This window comes from Ursus maritimus, unplaced genomic scaffold, assembly GCF_017311325.1.
Source record: "Ursus maritimus isolate PB19 unplaced genomic scaffold, ASM1731132v1 scaffold_5, whole genome shotgun sequence".
NCBI lineage: Eukaryota > Metazoa > Chordata > Mammalia > Carnivora > Ursidae > Ursus > Ursus maritimus.
In genome coordinates this window covers 8,824,588-8,847,179 of record NW_024426663.1, presented here as the reverse complement: position 1 = coordinate 8,847,179, position 22,592 = coordinate 8,824,588, and the positions used below count along the sequence as shown (strand labels likewise).

Below are 22,592 nucleotides of genomic sequence, written 5' to 3'. Positions count from 1 at the left end.
CATCTTCAGCTTTGCTATATAATGCTAAATTGTTTTTCCAAAAGTTGTATCAATTGATACGCTCACCAATTATGTTTAACTGTATTACCTGTTCTATATCCTTGCTGATATTTTTAATTATTCCCAATATGGTAGGTTTTAAGTCATCTTAGTAATGGTTTTGATCTGCACTTTTTTCCATTAATGTGATTGAGCATCTTTTAATACATTGATTGACTGTATGAGGATTCAAATCGGGAACAAATGATAAGTTAGGATAATCAAAGGAACTAAGTACAAAGATGTACATGGAGCATAGGAGAACCCAGTCTGTCCGCAATAGAATTGTTTCCACTCCTAGACCCAAGAGGACAATAGGAGTAAAGGTTTACTGGAAACCTAGAATAGTCTTACAAAGCAGAAACCTTTGGTTAAAAGAAATAGCTACAGTGGGGAAGAGATCAAGGAGAACAAATATCTTAACTTCATTCTCCTTCCTCCTTCTGATCTTCTGTCAGGAATCCCCATTGGCTAAATCCAACTGGAAGTCAAAGGGAATGGGAACTCTGCTGATGCTGGGATCCTGGACAGAGCACAGGATGAAGAATGTAAAGTTGGTATGTAGGGGCAAACAAAAGGTATTTGCAGGGGCTATTCACATTCACTATTCTCTCCTGTGAAGTACCTGTTCAAGACTTTTGCCCATTTTTATATTAGGTTATCTTTTTCATATTGATCTATATTTGTTCTTTATGTGGACAATGATTTCTATTGCAAATGACTAGTTTTCTTTGTAATCTTATGACTTTTCTTTCTCTTCTCTTGCCCTAATATGCTGGCTAAAGCACCTCATACAATTTCAGTAACACCTGTTTTGTTCATGGTCTTAAAGAGAATACTTCCAATGTTTTCTTAAGTATAAAGTTTACTAGAGGATTTTTTCTTAATAACAGATAATATATTGGGATAAGGAAATGCTCTTTTGAGTTTGCCAAGAGTTTCTTGTTGTTTTTGTTTTAAATTTCAATTGGATGTTAATATTCAGCAAATATTTTTTGTGCATCTACTAGATTCAGGGTCTAAAAACTAATGTCCCCAAAGGCCAAATCCAGCCCACATTTTTTAAAAAATAAAGCTTTACTGGAAAACAGCCACACACACTTGTTTAGTACATATGGCTGCTTTCACACTACAATGGCAAAAATGTGTAGTTCTATGGCCAGCAAAGTTAAAAATATTTACTATCTAGTTAGCCTTTTGCAGAAGTTGACCAACTAGATGATTATACAACTTTTCTTTTTACCTTTGATCATATTGTTTAGCCAGCTATTCTCAAAGTGAACACCCCAAATCCATTCCTTATCCTTTACTGCTCTATTCCCTACAAGGCTTCTTTTTACTGCTTGCATCCCCAAGCTCTCTTGCCACTGGCTTTTCATGGAGACTGACAAATGAGAGGCAATAGCAGGAGATGGGAGAGTGGTAGCCCTCATTGGTCAAAGGAATGACTTGTTATGGTTCTGGCAGAAGATGCATTCTCCTATGGCTACAAATACTGATGGTTAAACCCTCTTCCATATTTCCATCTCTCACTAAGCATTTCCTCTCCTTGCCCTTTCATTCCTAGAGGCTTCCGGTCACCAAAGGGATGTCCAACTATGCCTTACGGGTTCCATTAATCCTTCTTTAAACTGTTCCTTAAACTTCCTTCAGTTATTTGTGTTTCATCTCTTTCTTGCCATGTCTCTTAGAAATGCAGCCATTAATTAAAGGAATTGCTTTCCTCACACTAAATCAACCTTTAATTTTTGGGATCTACTCAATTAGTCATAATGCACATTGTCACTGTATTCAGTTTTTTTTTTTTAATTCTTTAAGATCTTTGTATTTTTTATTTTTTAAACTTTATTTTATTTTAATTCAATGAATTAACACACAGTTTATTATTAATTTCAGAGGTAGAGTTCAGGGACTCATTTTTTTTTAATTTATCCATTTTGTTAAGGTTTCAAGTTTATTGAAACAAAGCTATAATATCTTCTATCTTTTAAATATATGCCTCATATCAGGTTCTGACTCTTTTTACCACACAGTAGTGTTTATTTATAAATTCCCTAGGTTTATTTTTTCTTGGGAGAATTGCTAACTCTTGCTTCAGTTCATGTCATTATATGTTCATTTTCTATTCCATTAATTTCTATTATCCTCGTGATTTCAATTGTTCTATTTTCTTTAGGCTTATTCACTTGTTCTTCTTATATCACATTAAATTAGATGCTTAGCTCATTACTTTATAACCCTTATTTTTTATATAAGCACCTAAGTCATAAATTTTCCTCTAAGGACAATTTAAGCTGCATCTCACAAATCTTTTTAAACAACTTTGATGAGACATAATTCACATAGCATAAAATCTACCCGGTTAAAGTGAATACCTTAATAATTTTTGGTATATTATATTATTAACTTTATGGTAAATTATGGTAAAAAAAAATATATATATATAATATACAAGTTGCCATTTTAACCATTTGAAGTCTGCCATTCAGTGACATTAATCACATTCACAATGCTGTGCAACCATCACCACTGTCTATTTCCAACATGTTTTCATCACTTCAAACAGAAACTTTGTAATCAATAACCGTTAACTCTCCTTTCCCCCTCCCCTAGGCCCTGGTAACTACTAATCTACTGTCTCTATAAATTTGCCTATTCTTAAATTTCATTAAGTGAAATCATATAATATTTGTCCTTTTTGTTTGACTTATCTCATTTAGAATAATGCCTTCAATGGTCAATGATGTAACATTATTCAGAACTTCATTCTTTTTGATGGCTAAATAATATTCCATTGTATGTGTATACCACATTTTGTTCATCCATCCACTTGTTGATGAATTCTTGGGTTGCTTCCATCTTTTGGCCATTGTGAATAATGCTGCAATAAACATTGGTGTACAAATATCTCCTCCAGTCCCAGCTTTCAATTCTTTTGGTTATATACCTAGGAGTGAAATTACTGGGTCATGTGGTAATTCTGTCTAGCTTTTTGAAGAACAGCCAGACTGTTTCCCTCAGTGACTGCACCATTTTACATTCCTATCAGCAATGTACAAGGATTCTAATTTGTCTACATTCTCATCAATACTTGCTATTTTCCATTAAAAAATATTACAGCCACTCTAGATATGAAGTGATATCTCATTGTGGTTTTGATTTGCTTTTCCCTAATCACTAATGATGTTGAGCATCTTTTCCTGTGCTTTTTGGCCATTTGTATATCTTCTTTGGAGAAATGCGTAATCGAGTCCCCTGCACGTATTTTTTTAAGATTTTATTTATTTGATAGAGAGAGAGAGTGCACACAAGCAGGGGGAGTGGAAGGCAGAGGGAGAGGGAGAAGCAGGCTCCCTGTGGAGCAGACAGCCCAGTGCAGGGGCTCATGCGGAGCTCAATCTCAGGACCCTGGGATTATGACCTGAGCCAAAGGCAGACGCTTAACTGACTGAGCCACTCAGGCACCTCCCCTCTGCATATTTTTAAATTGAGTTGTCATTTTGTATGTTGAATTATAAGTTTTTATTTTTTAATTTTTTTTGAATTATGAGTTTTATATTTTTTTCTGGATTTTATAGTTTTTTTTACATTACATAAAAAGAAGTCATTACCTCTTCAAACCATAACATATTAATTACCTCAGGTAAAATCAGTGATTATTAAACATAATTTGTAATGGGTATGGCTTAACAGAGGTCTGACTCTAAGCCCTATTCTTTTTTTTTTTTTTGAAGATTTTTTATTTATTTATTTGACAGAGATAGACAGCCAGCGAGAGAGGGAACACAAGCAGAGGGAGTGGGAGAGGAAGAAGCAGGCTCCCAGCAGAGGAGCCCGATGTGGGACTCGATCCCGGAACGCCGGGATCACGCCCTGAGCCAAAGGCAGGAGCCTAACGACTGCGCTACCCAGGCGTCCCTCTAAGCCCTATTCTGAAAGACTAGGCAGATTTGCCACCGATTTACTTCTAGCTATGACCAAGTCACGTAAACCATCACTACGATCGTTTTATCATTGTTTATTTAACACATAAAATTGAAAAATGAGTAATATATCTATATATTTGTAAGGATGAAACTCTAAATAAAAAGAGCAAAACCCAGAACAAAATACTGCTCAGAAGTTCAGAGACTATAGATTTGTATTATGATGCAATAGAAAGACACAATATTGGAGAAAGAGAACCATTCCATTTAGTATTTTTCTCTCCATCACTATTTGAAAATGGTACAGGGCAAGGATTAAAGTCAGACTCCCTTCTCTTTAGTTTCTCCTCCATTCTCCACTTCAATTCCTGAGGCCTTTCAGAACTAACAGAGGCTTCCTTGGGATGTAGGGGAGAGGAATGAAGTTGTCATTGGCTATCTGGTCTCCAACAGCTACCCACCAGGCCAAATAATTGGTTCTCTGGTGTATTCCTCACAAGGACCTCCAAAGTTTGGACAATGAGGTGGTCAGATACGGCAAGTCCCCTGGTCCCAGTGCCACTTAGCTTCTAAACAAGTTGTGGGTGGGTACACAAAGGAAGTAGCATTAACAGGCATAAGGAAGAGAGGGGGTGAGGAGAACACTGAGGGATTGATTAGAGGAAGCAAAAGAGTCATTTGGCCTGGGCCTCAAGCTTAGGCCAAGCTACCAATTAAGATACTTTTTAATTTGATGGCACTGAATTGATCTTTGCCTGCCTAACATTAATTGTTAACACTGCACAAGGCTAGCATTTCCCACTAAACAATAAATGCACTTGTAGGAAACAAAAGTTTGAAATTAGTTTGCTTTTTAAATGCTTATTTTTTTCTTTTAATTCTTAATTATACTAGTTAGAAACTCCCATTGGAAGTGGCACAGTCCTTTTCAGATGTGTGAACAAAACACTGTTACAACTTTCTATGCAGTCAAAAATAAGCAGAAGAGAATACTTACTTTTTTCTCACGGCTCAACAGAGGGATCCCAACAAGATGTCTGTGCAAAAGGCTACCAATAAGATTTTAAGATTGGATGTAAGTAAAGAAATGTATTGATTAAGAACTATGCGTAGTATTTACTATCCTATTGGAATGTAAGCTCTAGGAGGGCAGGGATTTTTCTCACTAATATAACCTCAGTGCCAGAACAGCACTTGGAGCAGAGCAGACATTTAATACATATCTTTTTTGTGTATGAGTGAATCCCATAGCTAAATATGTATTAAGTCATCTTTTATAAACCTTGGCAAGTTGCTTTGTTTTTAGACAGTCACGTAAGAAAATTTTACACTGGAAATGTTAATCATGATATTTAAAGACAACCTTTCAAGCCTAGATATTATTCTCATTTAAAATATATTTCTCTTTTATTGTCGCTCAGCATCTCTATTTTCTACCATATCATGTTTTTAAGTGTTCATAAAAATACCACAAGGTGGCACACAAAACCTCATAAAGACATTTCTGGAATTCTGTCAAAATTTTATTATATACTTCTAGAAAATCTCCCTGAAATCCAGGCGAGAGGGATTTGCCTACGAACTAGGCTCTGTCCCACTCCAGCATATGTCCCTCCCTACAGGGTGAGAAGACCACAGAGCCCAGGGACATGCCCCTCCTCACCTGGAGAACCTCTTCCAAGGCCTTCCCGGTCAGTCTCAGAAGGGCAGATGAAGCTGGAGAGCACATTCCAAAGGTCTGAACTGCTCAAGCAGCGCATCTGCAGGAGTTGGGCTGGGTTGTCCTTGAGAGAAGATGGCACTGGGATAAAGAGGGCTCTCTGAGTCCATCTCTCCCTGCTTGGCCACTCATTAGTGCAGGGCTTGAGGAGTCCAGGAATTCGGGAACCTTAAGAAGGCATGTTTGTCAAGGTAGGAACAGTTTGTTAGTGCGATTTATAACTTCTGATTATTTAGGTATATAGTATGGGGGCCTCTATTTTCACTGACAGGGCCCTGCAGACATTAGAGACAAGACCATGTGTGTATATAATTTGTTGATTTTGTGTGTGTGTGTGTATATATTTGCTTACTTACAATCTGTACTTGGAATCTCTACATTAGAATCCCGAGATTTCAGTAACAAAATCAGCAGCTTATCTGAATAGCTTGTATTGGCTATTTATCAGGAAGTAAAAATGATTCATCAAAATGGCCTACAGCAGAATTTGTAAACAAAGGTAAGTACAGCAGCTATTACCGTTATCTACCACTATTTCGGTTTTCCTCCTTCCAGGAATATAGTAGGACTGTACTTGCCTATCCTTTGGTGTTAGGTATGGATATGTGGCTAGTATTTTTTTTAAGCTCTGGTTTAGACTCTTTTTATAATAATTTTATTGAGATGTAACTCTCATAAAATTCATCCTTTTTTACTGTACAATTCAGTGGATTTTAGTATTTTCAGTTATGCAACTAACATCACTAACATTAATACTTTTGTACCATTGCCACAAAAAGAAAACTGTACCCGTTAGCAGAGTATGACTAGGTTCGACCACTACAATTTGAGTAGGAAGGTTGTACATAACATGATGGCAAGTCTTTGCATAGCTAGCGCTGCGTTCACCACATTCTCCCCTTGCCGTGGTGGCTGGTGTATTCTATAGGTGAGGCTCTATTAGCCTACATCTTGGAGGATACAAACAGACAAACCCTTAATGAACCAAGAATGTGGCAAAGAAATAAAGTTTCATTGTGTTTAGTCACTAAGATTTGGGGGTCATCTGTAAACACAACAGCATTGCGTAGTCCACCATAATCTATGCACACAGGATAAAGATCTGTTCGATCAGAAATTATTTGGGGCAGAATTTTTAAAAAGTGCTTAGAAATTGTAATTATAAAATGACTCATTACTAATTACCCTCTTAAAATAAAGAAGAGACTGATTTTGAATGAGATGATTATTGAAGGAAAGGCACTTCATTTGAGCTAAGAAAAGGACACTTCAACAATTATATTTACCATCGGGGGTCCAATATGACTCCATCATGAACTTTGGTCTGCTGATGGGAACATAACAGGTATCACTATTTGGGACAACTATGCTTTCTTAAGGTTTCTTTCTGGAATCCTACCTGGAATTTACTTGGTCTATGGTATAAGATAAAGCCCCAGATAGATATTCTTTTCCTCCAATCGTTTATCCTTTAGCCTACGTGAAACATAATTTAATCTTTCTTCTTAAATGAGTAATTGCAATATCTCAGATCTCCATTTTCAGTATCATAGCACTGTTTAGTATGGTTGATAAAATGTGAGATATTCTGTAGATCTTAAGGTATGCTCTATTCATTAATAATTATACCAGCACAGTTTAGGTTCCTATTACTCATCATCACTGCAAAATCGTATTAACAAATCCCCATTCTTTCATCCTCTCTTCCTCTATTAGCTGTCAGATTAAACTTCCTAAAATGTAGTTCTGATCATGACACTTCCCTATACGAAAACGAATAGAGGCTCCTGGCTGACTCAGTTGGTGGAGCATGGAACTCTCTTCATTTGGGGTATTGAGTTCAAAAGCCCCATGTTGGGTGTAGAGCTTACGTTAAAAAAAAAAAAAAAGTAAAAACCGCAAAACTAAAACCAACAAAAACCTTCAAAAACACTCAGAAAATAAAAAAAAATTTAGCCAGGTATTGTATTACTTTGCTAGGGCTGCTGTACCACAAACTGGGTTGCTTATAAAAAAGGTTAGTTATTGCCTCACAGTTCTGGAAGCTACAAATCTGAGATGAAGGTGTTGACAGGGATGATTCCTTCTGAGGGCTGTGAGGAAGAATCTGTTCTATGCCTCTTCCTTAGTCCCAGGTGGTTTGATGGTAATCTTTGGCATTGCTTGGCTTGTAGAACAATCACCCCAATCCCTGTCTTCTTCTTCACAAGGCATTGTCCTTGAGTCTATGTCCAAATTTCTTCCTTTTATAAGGACATCAGTCATATTAGATTAGGACCCCATTCTACTCCAGTATGACCGCATCTTAACTAATGTTTACATGTGCAATGACCCTATTTCCACATGAGGTTACATTCTGAAGTACTAGTTTAGGACTTCAACACAGGAATTTGGAGGTGCACAATTCAATCCATTACAGTATTCAAAGCCCTCCATTAGGTTTCCTAGTTCCTTTTTCAGCTTTATTTTCCCAAATCTTACTACTTCACCTTACACCTGAGGTACTGCAGACAACAAAAAGCTTTCTGTGAATCACTACATTACTTTTATATCGCCGTTCATTTTTCTTCCCCTAATTCTTTTGTATCCTCTCGTCACACCCTGTGCATTCTTCAAGGTCAAACTCAAATGATCCTTCTAAGCATAAACCTAAGTTTTCTATCTAGAAGTAACTTCTCTCTTTTTTGACTCCCTAGGTGTATTATTTGTTTTTCTCTAATGGAATTTAGCATGTAATCTCTAACTTGTGTATACATAGCTTATATGGCCTGTAATCCTTACCAGACTGTACGCCTATTATGAAGATGAGGCACACATCTAACTCACCCTTTAACTTTCCCACAGTATTCTTCAAAGGGCTTTATAATAAATATTTGTTGAATAAATTTATAAATATCATACTTTATAGTTTAAAATCCCTGATACTAGTTATTTTATTATTATTTACTTAAGATTGCAGAAAAAAATCTTATTAATGGGTGCTTTTGACTTTAATATATATTGTGGAATGCACAAATGTTTTCAAACCAAAATATATAGATTCAGATACAAATTCTGAACCTAGAAGGTGAAATTATCAATATCCTATAAGAGCCCATTAAACAACTCTAAATTCTTCCCTAAAATATTAATTTTAAAAGTTCCAATGACATAGAAACAAGTTGCACTTAATTCATTGTTATAGTTGAATAAATATTTATTAATCCCATTCTAGGTAGTTCAAACTTATTTTTTAAAGGGGAGAAATACTCCAAAAAAAAAAAAAAATTAAACTGAAAACATGGTACCAATACCAGAGAAAGATTTGACAGTCTAGAGCTGGAATTTAGTTTCCTTCCTCAGAAGCAATCATGCTTTGCCTATTCTATTTCCATAAGAAAAGGTGAATTCCATATATTATATGCTTCCTTTGCCTTTATATATACGTACTGACATTCAAACATGACACAAGCTTACATAAATTAATAGTTATAAAATAAACCTTCAGGATTTAGTCATTCAGAGCGTGTCAAGACACTTCTATACAACTTTTTTTAAATGGAAAAGATAAAGATTCAAGGAATTATACTTTCTAAACAAGCACTTTAAATGAATTTTGATATTTACTAACTTAAATATTCAAGGACTTGGTTTGAAGAGTCCAACAGACTGAAAGTCTGCTTTTCAAGAGTGCTATGATCTTCTATCAATGGAGAGATTTTAGCATTTCTAAATTCTAATAGTTCACGATCTTTGCTTGATGTGAGTAATTCATTATCGACTACGCCAATAGTTGCATCTTCTACCAGAATATTTGCTTGGTATGCTCCAACTGGAATTTCAGGCAATCCGATGTAGTCATGATCTGCCACTACTGAACCTTGTAAGAGATAAAGACTGTCTGAAAGAAGAAACATCATAAATTCACCTTTTAGAATTACAATTAAACATCATTTTAGAATTAAACAATGTTAAATGTAAAATCCCAAGTAATAAAAATTAACTATACAGTTAACTTCTCATGGGTTCTCCTATCTACTGAATAAATATACAAGTAAAAGGATGAATAAAATGATACATACATTTGACAGTTCATATATATAGAATTCAGGAAAGATCAAAGATTTTAAAAGAGCCAACTTTTCCTGTTCATTTTACCTGTCTTTGGCAGATATGTGTGAGGGGGCAGAAGTAGCTGAAGATTATTGTAAAGATTAAAAGCAAAGTTATAAAACTCTATTTTTGATGATGATAGGCTTGATATGCTTTTTCAAGGCCTTCTGAGTCAATTAATGGGATATTGAAAGATATTTAACAAATTAAATAGTTACATTTGTAACTTTAATCTTCATAGACTCCATATTAGTACAACAACGCCAAGTTGTTTATAATTAGGACAATAATACCGAGTTGTTTATAATCTGAAATTAAAAACTAAAATGAAGATGAAGTTACTAGCATCAGGCTTATACGGCAGTTACTAGAATCAGGCTTATATGATAGAGGTAAGTAGGCAGGCTTATATGTGAGTAGGAAGTTTAAAATGCTTAGCTTAAGTCTAATTTAATACCAAAATGCTCATGAACTTTTAAGGTGGAGCTAAATTCATACTGAAATACTGACAAGGAATTTCCCTTGTCAGCATTTTATTCTATTTTGAGCGAATTTATCATCACTATCAGGAAAAAAATGCTTAATATGAATGTTAAACTGATGGCGAAGCAGTAGCATCTTTATAAAAAAAAAAAAAAGGATAATGTATATAAAAGGATTCCTCCCAACCTAATATTTTAATTCTTTACAACAAGGAACTCCACTACCACAGATGATTAACTTCCTGGACCCCTGCCTTCTCTTTCTGGACTTTCTCCCAAAACAGTAATGATTCTCTTTAAGATTTTAATAGCTTAAAGAGCCCTTAAATTTCAAGTTCAAGAAATAGCAAAAGGAAGATTAATTGCCCATTAGATTAGAAATCCAGGAAAGTTTCTCAGAGCAGATAAATTCCCTAATAAATCCTGTAACACAATCCTATTCTACCCATTCTTGTACTAATATGTGAAAACCTCACTGAACCTATTCCAATCCCATAAATTTACACATTTAAGAACTTTTGATTTAAAAATTTAAAAAGATCAAATGCTGCTCTCTACCCACAGACAGCCTACGTGGACTTGGGTTTGTATGGACATTTAGTTTTGCCCGTTCTGTTCTTCATTAGGCAAAGTATAACTTGGTATTTTAGTTTTGAGAGGTTTTCCAAGTTTTACCCCACCAATTCTTATTCATGCAAAAGTAGTAATTAGATTGAAAAAGATGGTAAGATATACATATTTCTGATGAAAACATAAGTATGGCTAACTGATTTTTGTACGTTAGCATGGGGTGAATTGCTGGACAGGAGAACAATTCTGAAAGATAAAAACCAAATCATACAAACTCATGAGAAGTGCTGTTGCCCAAGAGCAGCAAGAAAGCAAAAACATGATCAATACATTTGAAATACTTTCAGAATGTGCTACTTAGAGGTTCAACATCAAAGTTCATTTCCCTCTTAGGTTCGTAATACTGGAGAAGGCTAGACACTAATATATAAGAGAACTTTAAAAGGTTAGGTATGATAAAGGTATTGCTAATGAAATTTTTCAAATAAGCCACAGGAATTCCATAGTTTCAAAGCCTCCTCGTTGCTGCAAAGTATCGGTGACAGCAGATACCATAGATTTAAGGTATTTCTAAAGATCCTTGCTAAAAACTTTGATGAAGGAAGTTTTCAGTTTCAAACATTTTTTTCCAATACAGATAAAGCATGTCTCTTTTAGAAAAATATGTCCAGGGGAAAATATGCATAGATGTAAAGCTCTTAAAAGTTGCCACTCTGATGTCCTGGAAATGCATTCACAGACCTTGAGCTTAAACACCTCTTAATTACACTAGACTTTGAAACAAATGGACTTTATCAACCTCACTTGTTTGTAAGAGGAGAGTTTCTATGTGTCATATATATATATATGTGTGTGTGTGTATATGTCTTTATACAATACACATACTTTTTCTTTTAAATAAGTGATAAATTTACCAATTAAAAAAAAGTACCTATTGTAATAAAACTGTAGAGAACAAGAACTATACCTGGCAAATTCTACACAAATCATTTTATATGCAACAGAAAATTACTCTGGAGATTTCAAGCCTTGTTTGTGTAGAAAAAAGCCCCCAAATTCTCATTCATTCAGAAAGGTCAAATATGTTTCAACTCCTACTACGATCTAAATCTACTAGAGCCAACAGAAATGCTCTTTAACTTCAAAACAAACTGCCAAAAATTACCAGAAAAGAGACGTTTGAGACCCTATACTTATGATTAAATAATAATCAGACACACTGGGTTATATCAAATATATTATTAAAATTATTTTCATATATTTCTTTGTACTTTAACGTGGTTACTGGAAAACTTAAAATTATACTTCTACATAATTTTTGCATTTTATATATATCTATTGGATAGTACTGATGTAGGATAATCCTGAATTGGGGATATGAAGAAGAACAAGATAAATTTTTGCCCCCAAGATAGAGAGAGGTAAACATACCATAGTAAAACATTTTTCTATTCAGTCATATTACATGATAAACTTTATTTTTTATTCTATTAATTTAATTTTAATTATCATTATGACATTTGTTTGATGAAAGCATGATTCCAGTTTTGACCAGACTGAATAATTAAGCCTTTAGGTTTTTACAAGTGGAGGTAAGGTGTTATCAGCAGTTTTGCCATACTTTTCCTTACGTAGTTTTAAGGAGTAAAAAAATGAAATTAAGAAATAAATTTTTAAACTTCTCTAAGGAGAAAAATAAGTTAAAATTAAAGTCTCAGAAAAGTCAGAGTGATTCGGATTAATTTATTTTGTCAAACATAAAGTACACGGTTTTTGGATACTAAAATTTCTTATTCTGAAAAGAGGTGACCAGACTAATGCTATATATGGCCTGATAATCCTAAAATTATTAGAATGCGTTGCCACACTAGTATATCCATCCTTTCTTATGACAAAACAACTGTAATTTGATATTACACGATTGTCACTATACTAGATAGCCAATACTAACAATAGAGAACTGAATGACTCTCAGTTTAGAGATTATACAACTAGGAGTCCAAAGGGAGGCTCTTTGGATAAATTATATTAATAATGAAATAAAGATCATGGGCTTAATAATAAAGAACTAAGATTTGTTTTGTTTCATGAATGTAGGGAGAATAATGGGCCTCTAAAGATGTTCATATACTAAACTCCCTGGAGCCTGTAAATACATTACCTTACATGACAAAGAATTAGAGAAGTGATGGAATTAAAGGCCGATAACTAGCTGACCCTAAAACAGGGAGATTATCCTGCATTATCCAGGTGGGCCCAACGACAAGGGTCCTTAACTGTGGAAGGAGGAAGAAGAGAGAAGGCTGCAGTGACTGTGATGTGAGGACTCTACCTGTCATTGCTGACTTTGAAGACAGAGGCAGGAGAGAAGCCAAGCAATGTGGGCAGCCCCTAAAAGGTGAAAAAGGCAAAAAGGCAAGGAAATAGGTTCTTTTTTAAGGCCTCCGGAAAGGAACACAGCCCTGTCAATGCCTGATTTTAGCTCAGTAAGACCTATCTTCTGGAATTCTAAGCTATTCTAACAGTTATTCTAACTGTAAGACATATGTTTTATACCATTGAATTTATGGTAATTTGTTATGGCACCAATAGGAAACTTATAAAATAATGAAAACCATCTCAGGAATTGTGAAGGACAATCAGTGGACAGAAATCTATCACAACTCCTATCCAAAACAAAACAATAAAACTACTCAAAATCTATATGGGATAGAATAATGAGTCAGTAATATTTTTGTTTTCAGTGGGGAATGTTATAATTACAAAAAGATACTACAGTATGTCATAAAACTTACACAAATAATTAGTCTTGAAAAAGTACCTGGCATTGAACTAGACAAAATGACATAGGCCTGCTTAAAATAGCAAAGAGAAATATTGTAGACCTAGTACTGAATGTGCTCCCTCTACATGATGTTCTAGATAAGAATGGATAAGTAGTTGGCAACCGAAGCTTATCTACTTTGGACAGTGAGTCTTTAAAACAGCTACGAGATCTCACGGCTGGTAAGAGTGGCAATGACAAGTACAGGCAAATTCATAGTTCTTTTGGCTATACCTCTTCCAAATTTATGTCAAATGAAAGAATAAGATTTAAGACATTCAAAGACATTTAGTATGCTTTACATTCAATTCAAGGGCTCTTTAAAATCAGCTTCTGAGGTAAAGATTTTCAGGATAATATGTGACACTGAAGAAAAAGATGGCAGAAATCACATTTATTTTTTATTTCTACAAAGAAAAGAAACACGAAATAAGGAACAAATAGTAATCAAGAACCAGATTCCAGGATGGCCAGATCACATTACTTTTGGTTAACAAGAAAAAACAATCTTATCCTACCACCTCAGTTTCTTACATGTACGCTAGTACTAATATTTCAATTTCCTTTATATTACTGGAAGAAGTATCTGCAGAGAATTCAAGCATGAGGGAAAAATTAGACTGCCTCTGTTTAGACTGTTCTACTCAATTAGATTCTGAAATATGCAGGACTAGCAAAATGCTTGGCCTCCTTTCTGAGAAAGTCTTTGGCAAGAGCAAATTGCAAAATGTTGACGCAGACCCTGATATAGCAACATTTTAAATGTAAATTTTGTATTAATTAAGGAAGGTTAACCCATTAGAAGGCAGTGAGTCCTGAATGCTGAGGTTAGGGAGAAAATCTTGCTAGAGAAGAAAGGACAACACGTACCTGCATAATCTTTTTTTTTTCTGCTTCCTTACATAAGACATAAATCACAAAGAGCAGCTCAGTACTGAGAAGAAGTACAATGAATGAATGTGCCGATCTTTCAACCAAGAGAATGAAGGTAATGTGAGCTTTCGGAATTAGAACAGTCCAAAGTAAGTTTACTAACAGAGCAATCAGGCTGTCACAAGCAGAAGGAAAGGTACTAAGAGTTTTTAACTTGAGAGTTTGGATCCAGATCAGAAGTAAAGTTGAGCTATTTACTGAGCACCCCCCAAGGGCTTTTTAATCCTGAAAAAATAAAATTAGTATTATTATTGTTGCTCTTGTAACACTCACTTAAGCCTCTTAAAAAACTCACTTGTTAAAAAATGTACTAAATTCACCTTCCATTAATTGTTACTCATATTCAAATGATATTGATGCTTTATTTTTCTTTATAGGAAAAGCAAAATTAATTGGTTGAGGTACCGATTCACTCCCTCTCAGTTATCCGCCCCAGAGAAACTCTAGGGAGCGGTTAAACTAGGACGGAATAAAACAGTCTCCATTAAGTGGGATTTAATGTGAAAGCCATAGCAAAATGTCATTTATCTCTTAATCTCTGAAAGAAAAGGTTAAAGAAATCAGGATATCCTTCTGACTGTTCAGAACCACATCTGGGGACAAGTATAACCTTGATCAGGCTATCATCTCTTCTTATAGCACCTTACAGCATTCTGATTACACCCCACTCTATACCCTCCCCTGCATCTATCATAACCTGACTATGGCATAACACCAAAAATTAATCACTTTTTTAAAAGTTCCCTAGTACATTTATCTTACAACAGAATTCTGGATAGTATGTTCGGTTTTGGCATCATTTATCTTAGTTGATATTTTCTCATGCTAAACTGAGACACAAAGTGACAAATAAAATACTGTGAAAGTGAAAATAGAAAAGACGTAATTCTTCCTTCTGTGAAACAGGTCTAGTTATTTTCTATATACACTGTGGGGTAAATGTGTGAAAAGGACACTAGAAATCAGAATAAGATCTCTTACAAGCCTGACAGTTTCAGAAGAGTCATTCTAATAAAACAGAATACCTGAGGTCTAAAACTATACCACATTTTATAAAAATGAGAAGAGAAAAGAAAACCTAACTAAGAGAAGGGGTTTGGGCTGGGTTGGGCATAGATTCTTACATTATTTTTAACTTCCCTCCTCATTCACAGAAAGTAAAAATGTAAAGAAGTGACAGATGCTTACCTTGTTCACTGGACTCTCTTACATAGGGCTTAAGATGGGACATTTTGATAGGTCTTTTAAGTCTAGTCCCAGTGTTGTCTCTCAGAACAGCACATCCACTTTCCGTAATATAGTCTATGACACAAGGACCAACCCATTCAGACTGGAAACGACCATCCTTCCACCAATTTTTCCTTTGTCTTAAAACTTCATGACCCACTTTTAAATGAAATGGATTTAATTGCTTTGGTTTCTTTTTAACAATGATTTTGCTTTTATTTAGTTCATCAGGATTGTTGTTCTCCATCTACAAGAGCAAAATAAAAAAGAGAGAGAACGACGGGATGAAAGAGCTGTAGTTTCTTGAAGGTAAATGCAGATAATAACAAGATGGTTACTTACTAAGATACTAATGCAAAGCAGGCATGAATCCCATTTAATTCTTAAAAGCAGTATTTCAACATCAGTATCATTACCCCAACTTTACAAGTTAAACTGAGACAGGTTAAGTAATTTGCCCAAATCAAACAACTGGAAAGCAATAAGACCAGGAATATGAATTCAGCTCACCTTGATTCCAAAGAACAAGGTTTTCCCATTACTGTCTCTCAGAATTTTTTAATTAATAAAGCACACTGTGTAATCAAGACAAAAGCAGAATTTAACAGAAAAAAATCTGGCTTAGTAGATCATATGTACACTATATGTGCGTGTGTGCATCGTGTGTGTGTGTGTGTGTGTGTGTGTGTGTGTGTGCTGGAATTTTTTTAATTACTTCATGGATTTTTATAGAGTTTTCTATTAATAGAATCACCTGTCCTGCAGAACTTGTCTTATTGTCCATTATTTTATCAGCTTCTTTAATTGCACCTAGAATTTTGGCAAACATGCTTGTATCATCACCATCCACTCCACGAAGAACATCTGAAGTCTCAGGCATATAAGGATTGCGATTAAACATTTGGAAATACGGTGTATTTTTAGGAGGCTCCTATTTTAAGGAAAACGAACAACAGTTTGTAATAAATTATGTAGCCAAGAAACAGCCATAACTCAAAGGTACACAATTATGAAAAGACACATACCAGGTGAGTTACATTGAAGGCAAATGAAATGGCTGATAGGTGATCATCCCAGTTGTTCGGGTGGTCAGCACAGTGTTTAGAAAGAAATGCCTTGATTGTGCCAGGTGTACTTTCAGTTGGATTAACAGTTTGGGAGGTATGAGAAATTACAATTTGCTTTGTGCCAAACAATCCACACAGTTCAACATTGATCTGAAAAATATATAAAACTAAGTTCACTTTAAAATTCATAGTTTATTTTTCCCTTGACTGAAAGGCTTCAAAAGAATCTGAATCTTGCCTTTTTGATTGAACCATACCGATTCTATATAAAAACATACACACTGTATTTAAAACAGCAATTACCATTTCCTGAGTCCTTCCTATCTACTGGTCGATACACGAGATGCTTTACATTACTGTCATTATACCTTACAACAATCATGTGCTCTCCTTAACCCCATTTTAAAGATAAGAAGCTCTGGGAGGCAAAGTGCCTTGCCAAACATACGGTAAAGAAATGGAAGACCAGAATTTAACACAACTCCGAGTTCATATAACATTTTATTTCCGCAGACAATTTCTCAACCACACACCAGGTCACATAATCCAGTTAATCCAGTTACGTGACTTTGGCAAGTAACTGTTCTGTGTACTCAGTTTCCTCATCTGTAAAATGAGAAAAATCCTACGCAGGACCCTTTTGAGAATTATATCAGTAGATGTTTGTAAAGTACCTAAAACAGTTACTGGCAAATATTAAGCACTTTATAACTTGTAATGTTACTATTATTTTTGTGGTTATTTATTATCTGCAGGCCCTAAAAAAGTCAAAATGAGTTTAGAAAACTTCTAACAGTAAGTCTATAAAATGTAAAATAACTTATTTTTCCTACCTTACGCCTCAAACTATTTTTTCGTATTATTTTTAACTGGGTAAACTTTTGGTTAATAAAACTTGTCTTTTAAAAGATTGTATTCTTGTTGCCTAATTGTAAGAAGACAAGTACTGTCACAGTAACTAAAAAGGTAAAGCTAATAAAAAACCCACCAAAACCAAAACCACATTTCCCAAGCTCCCTTTTAAGGAAGGAGTAGTCATGTGATACAGTTTTGGTCAAAAAGATGTAAGTGGAAGCTGTTGGGCTTTTAAAAGTTGTTGGGTAGGGGCGCCTGGGTGGCACAGCAGTTAAGCGTCTGCCTTCGGCTCAGGGCGTGATCCCGGCGATCTGGGATCGAGCCCCACTTCAGGCTCTTCTGCTATGAGCCTGCTTCTTCCTCTCCCACTCCCCCTGCTTGTGTTCCCTCTCTCGCTGGCTGTCTCTATCTCTGTCGAATAAATAAATAAAATCTTTAAAAAAAAAAAAAAGTTGTTGGGTAGACTCAGCTGCTACTAGGTATTTTTGTCTATTGTCTTCCCCATTCTTTCTGTCTGAAATATAGATTTCTATGGCATGGGCTCTGGCAGCCACATTGTGAACATAAGACTGAAAGTCACATCTCAAAGATGGTGGAACAGAAAACTAGAAGCATGGGTTTCCAAAGACATTCAGGTTACCCTTCCAACCTTAGACAGCTCGGCCTTCTTTTACCTTTTGGAATTTATATATTGTGCAGGAGAGGAGTTCTCTTACTTGCAGCTAATACAGTTCCTAGCTGATATACGTACTAATTTAGGCTGCCTCCTTTTTATCTTTTTTTTAAAAAAGATTTATTTTTTGAGAGAGAGAGCGAGAGAGTACCACTTGGGGGAGGGGAGAAGAGGGAGAGAATCCCAAGCAGACTGTGCTGAGTGCAGAGCTTCATGCGGGGCTGATCCCACGATCATGAGATCACGACCTGAGCTGAAACCAAGAGTGGGATGCTTAACCAACTGCGACACCCAGGCACCCCTCCTTTTAATCTTTTAAGTCAAAAGTACTTAAAAAGGTATCAAAAAAAAAAAAATCCTAGAGGGGCACCTGCCTGGCTCAAGGGGTACAGCATGCGACTCTTGATCTTGGGGTTGTAAGTTCAAGCCCCACGTTGGGTATAGAGATTACTTAAAGATAAAATCTTAAAAACAAAAAGAGAAATCTCAGAGAATTGGTGTCATTTGGGTCATCCTCAATCTGAGGTCATAATCAATGCTTTTAAATGACTGATCTCTGGAAAAGGGTCAAACAACTTCTTTGTTTCAAGAGGTTGCCTAGGAATGATCCAGTGAATTCATTTGTGAGATGCCAGCCTGAAATTCTAACCCCAGATCCTTTTTTCTCCCATCAAACCAGACATTCTATTAGCTGTTACAATTTTGGTTTTCCATAAGACCTATTATTAAAATCAAAGAAGTGGATTTTCCTTTGGAAACGTTTATTTTTTCTTTCAGAAATTTACAAAAAGTTCATTCATTTTATTGAAACATCTGTATTTTTATCCAACTGTGTAATACATACACACTGCATGCATCCACACTGTAACATTCTACTCTTATTTCAACACTTTAGCAGTGTTTGGTATGTGTTTGCTGACAAAAGAAAACATTTCATTTTGTCACCATTATGCTAATATTTAAGCCATTTACAATCACAGCAAAAAGAACAAATTTTCTCAATCATCTGTGATTTTTAAGTTTATGCTATTAAACTTCACAGAAGAGGCTTATAAACATTTATTGTTACCTTTGGTAAAATTTCCAAAGTCCTAGATTATCACATGACTTTAAAAAACCGGAAAAACTGGTGATTCATAAGCTTCATAACTGTCATTATTTTTATCTCTAAGCACTATATGCACTTAGGGCGAGGCTTTTCATTAGTTATGGTGGAAGCAAATCAGTATTTCAAATCAGCATCTTGATATTTTGAATTTTGGTGACCAATATCCTATCAGATATAATTAGTTCTTATTTGTTTTCATCTGATTAATGTACCTATAAAAGAACTAGTACCAGAAGTTAAGTAGAAGTGTCAGCTCTATCATTTTCTTGTGGTTGATAGGTGATAGCATTATTAGTATTACCTTGTTTTCACTGTAAGAAACTTAAGCCACCTGGCTATTCCATGAGGAGTAGTTTGGTGAAAACTAGATAATATTCAGAAACGCAACTACTACTGAAAACCAAGAATGAGCAAGGCGACTACTGTAGACCTCTTATATGTTGTGGATCTTACTTTTCTCAAGATACCTTCATATATCAAGTGTGATGTACAATCATCTGCCTTGTCGATCCGGGATGCTATTAATCATCTGTATACATTATTAGCAAAACTTCCTTTCTTTCTTATTTATTAGATAAAAAAGAAATATAAGCAAAAGTTCTAGCATTGTTATCCCATAAGCTAGATTATTTCATACACCTCATTTTGACCATTGCTGTGTCAGTAAAGGCAGGCAAGATTATGTGGTAGTTACAGAACACATTCAAGTCTCAGCTTTAATGCAATAATTTTACTGCTTGCTCCTATGAACTTGGCTATGGGTCAGGATGTCTCTTCAAGGCAACTATTCTTGACTACATGCCTCAGCAATCCTAGATGAGAGAAATTCTACCACCCTATAATGTAATATCTGGAATGTTTAGTCAATTCCCCAGAGAAAAAGTATTAGTACCATTTTTGTTTTTTAGGTAAAACGGTCTTCATTTGCATTATTCATTCCTATTTAATTTGAACACTTCTCTTTTTTTTTTGTTGTTGTTGTTACAGATTTACTTATGAGAGAGAGAGAGAGAGAGAGAACGCGCAACCCACACGCGAAAGCATGGGAGCCAGAGGGAGGAACAAAGAGGGAGAGGGATAAGCAGAATCCGTGCTATGCACAGAGCCAACATGGGGCTCAAACCCAGGACCCTGAGATCATGACCTGAGTGAAATCAAGAGTCAAATGCTAAACCAACTGAACCACTCAGGGACTAGGAACTTGGATTTTGGGAGGGTTTCCACCATTCCCTAACTGATATGGGTGGCTCACAGTGCCTAAACTATACAGACAAGGTGGTTTATGCTGAACACCTTTTTTTCCTTTAGGAATCTAGGATTTTGGTACAGGCCAGGTGGAGGGTGCCTTTGTGACCAGCTCCCAATAAAAATCTTAGGCACCGAGGGGCACCTAGGTGGCTCAGTCAGTTAAGCATCTGCCTTCAGTTCAGGTCATAATCTCAGGGTCCTGGGATCGAGCCCCACGTTGGGCTCTCTGCTCAGTGAGGAGTCTGCTTCTCCCTCTCACTCTCCTTCTGCACTCTCTCTCTCTCTCAAAAAGATTAAACTTAAAAAAGAAAAAAATCCTAGGCACTGTGTCTCTGGATAGAATGAGCTTCCTGGGTAGATAACATTTTACATGTGTTTGCTATAACTTCTTGATGACAGAATTCAATATGTCTAGCTGTGGCTGATTTTTTTCTTATGCCAGTACTCTGTTTAATTATGAAAATTTAAAAATATGCCTTAAGTGTCATAGTCACTGTTCCTTTTTTAGAATTTTCATACATATTCTTCCCTGCATATTCTTTCAAGTTAACTTAATCTGGAAAAAGGTGAGGGCAAGAAAAAAGCTCCCTCCATATTAATGCTGATTAGAAGTTAATTATATAAATTAATTTTGATTTGGGAAAAATCAATACCATTCAATATTGAATATTCTCATTCATAAACATGATCTATTCCTCTGTTTAGTCAATTCTCCCTCTATATGTCAATCATAGAATTTTTTTTAAAAGATTTTATTTTTAAGTAATCTTTACACCCAATGTGGGGCTTGAACTTACAACCCTGAGATCAAGAGTCACACACTCTACCCACTGAGCCAGCCAGGGGCCCCCAATCACGGAATTTTTAAGCTAGAAGTAAACAAGGATTATTTGATCCAACTTCCTCATTTTAGTTTCACGAAACCTGAAGATAGATTTACAATTACTCAGTTGCACAATTAACACAAAAATCCTGGTCTCTTAATTTCCAGTTCAGCTACCCTTTTGCTATACAATATTAAATTCTACATCTGTAGTAATTTATATAAACTTACTAAGAACCCTATAATGCATAGGTGTGCTAGGCAATGAAAGGTAAGTAAAATATACTCTTAGACCTAACTGATCATTTGTCTTACCTCATGAATGAACTCTTCTCTTTGGTCCATTATTATTTTCTGAGGAGGTCCATATAAGAAAAATATACTGATAATAGCTTTAGAAATTTCTGATGCTGAAACATCACAGAGAGGCAAAATCACAACCCATTTTGTGAACAAATCTGTCATGATTAGAGTATAAACATGACTTCTGTTGCTTGCATGAAATGGGCCCATCAGATCAACAGTAACTATACTCCATGGATTCTCCACCTTGAGAAGGTGTTGTTTCGGTGCTAGAATAACTGTATTTTTTGCCACTTGGCAATGCTGACAAGCATATACCTATAAAATAGGCACACAATAAGAAAAAGATATACAGACATTAATATATTCAACATAACAAAAGCAGTCTTATAAATATGAAGTTTTTATTAAAATGGTTAATAGTTACTTTGTGTTTTGAAGGAGAAACTTTTAGACTATTCTCAGAATAGAATAAAACCTTCTGTTCAGAATAATAAGCAAAAATTACTTGCTATTACAATCCAGTGACTACCTTAAGGGACTGGTCTTATTCACATGGAACATAACTCTAGTTTACATTCAACAAACATTTATTTTGTGAATAAATCTTGAGACAAATTTCTTATATCAAATTTGTTGTATTTTTAAGTATCTGAATTATTGTATAATAATGTCTATAAACAAAAGATTCTTTCTTTTAAA

General features: G+C 35.2%; 1 protein-coding gene across 5 annotated transcripts in view; it reads right to left on the bottom strand.

Moving 5' to 3' along the window:
- The window catches only part of GIN1 (gypsy retrotransposon integrase 1), an 88,671-nt gene that overhangs the window by 53,284 nt on the left and 12,795 nt on the right, over positions 1-22,592 (bottom strand). For 3 of the 5 annotated variants that reach the window (XM_008683855.2, XM_040622037.1, XM_040622040.1), the window contains 7 exons: positions 21,903-22,208; positions 16,839-17,030; positions 16,568-16,744; positions 15,775-16,060; positions 9,296-9,565; positions 5,629-5,853; positions 4,963-5,014 (listed from right to left, as the gene is read on the bottom strand). In XM_008683855.2, coding sequence (XP_008682077.2) covers positions 4,977-5,014; positions 5,629-5,853; positions 9,296-9,565; positions 15,775-16,060; positions 16,568-16,744; positions 16,839-17,030; positions 21,903-22,208 — 1,494 coding nt within the window. In that variant the 3' untranslated portion in view covers positions 4,963-4,976. Of the gene's footprint in view, positions 1-4,962; positions 5,015-5,628; positions 5,854-7,608; positions 9,566-15,774; positions 16,061-16,567; positions 16,745-16,838; positions 17,031-21,902; positions 22,209-22,592 lie in introns of those variants that run through there. The other 2 variants (XM_040622038.1, XM_040622039.1) reach the window with 2 other exon arrangements.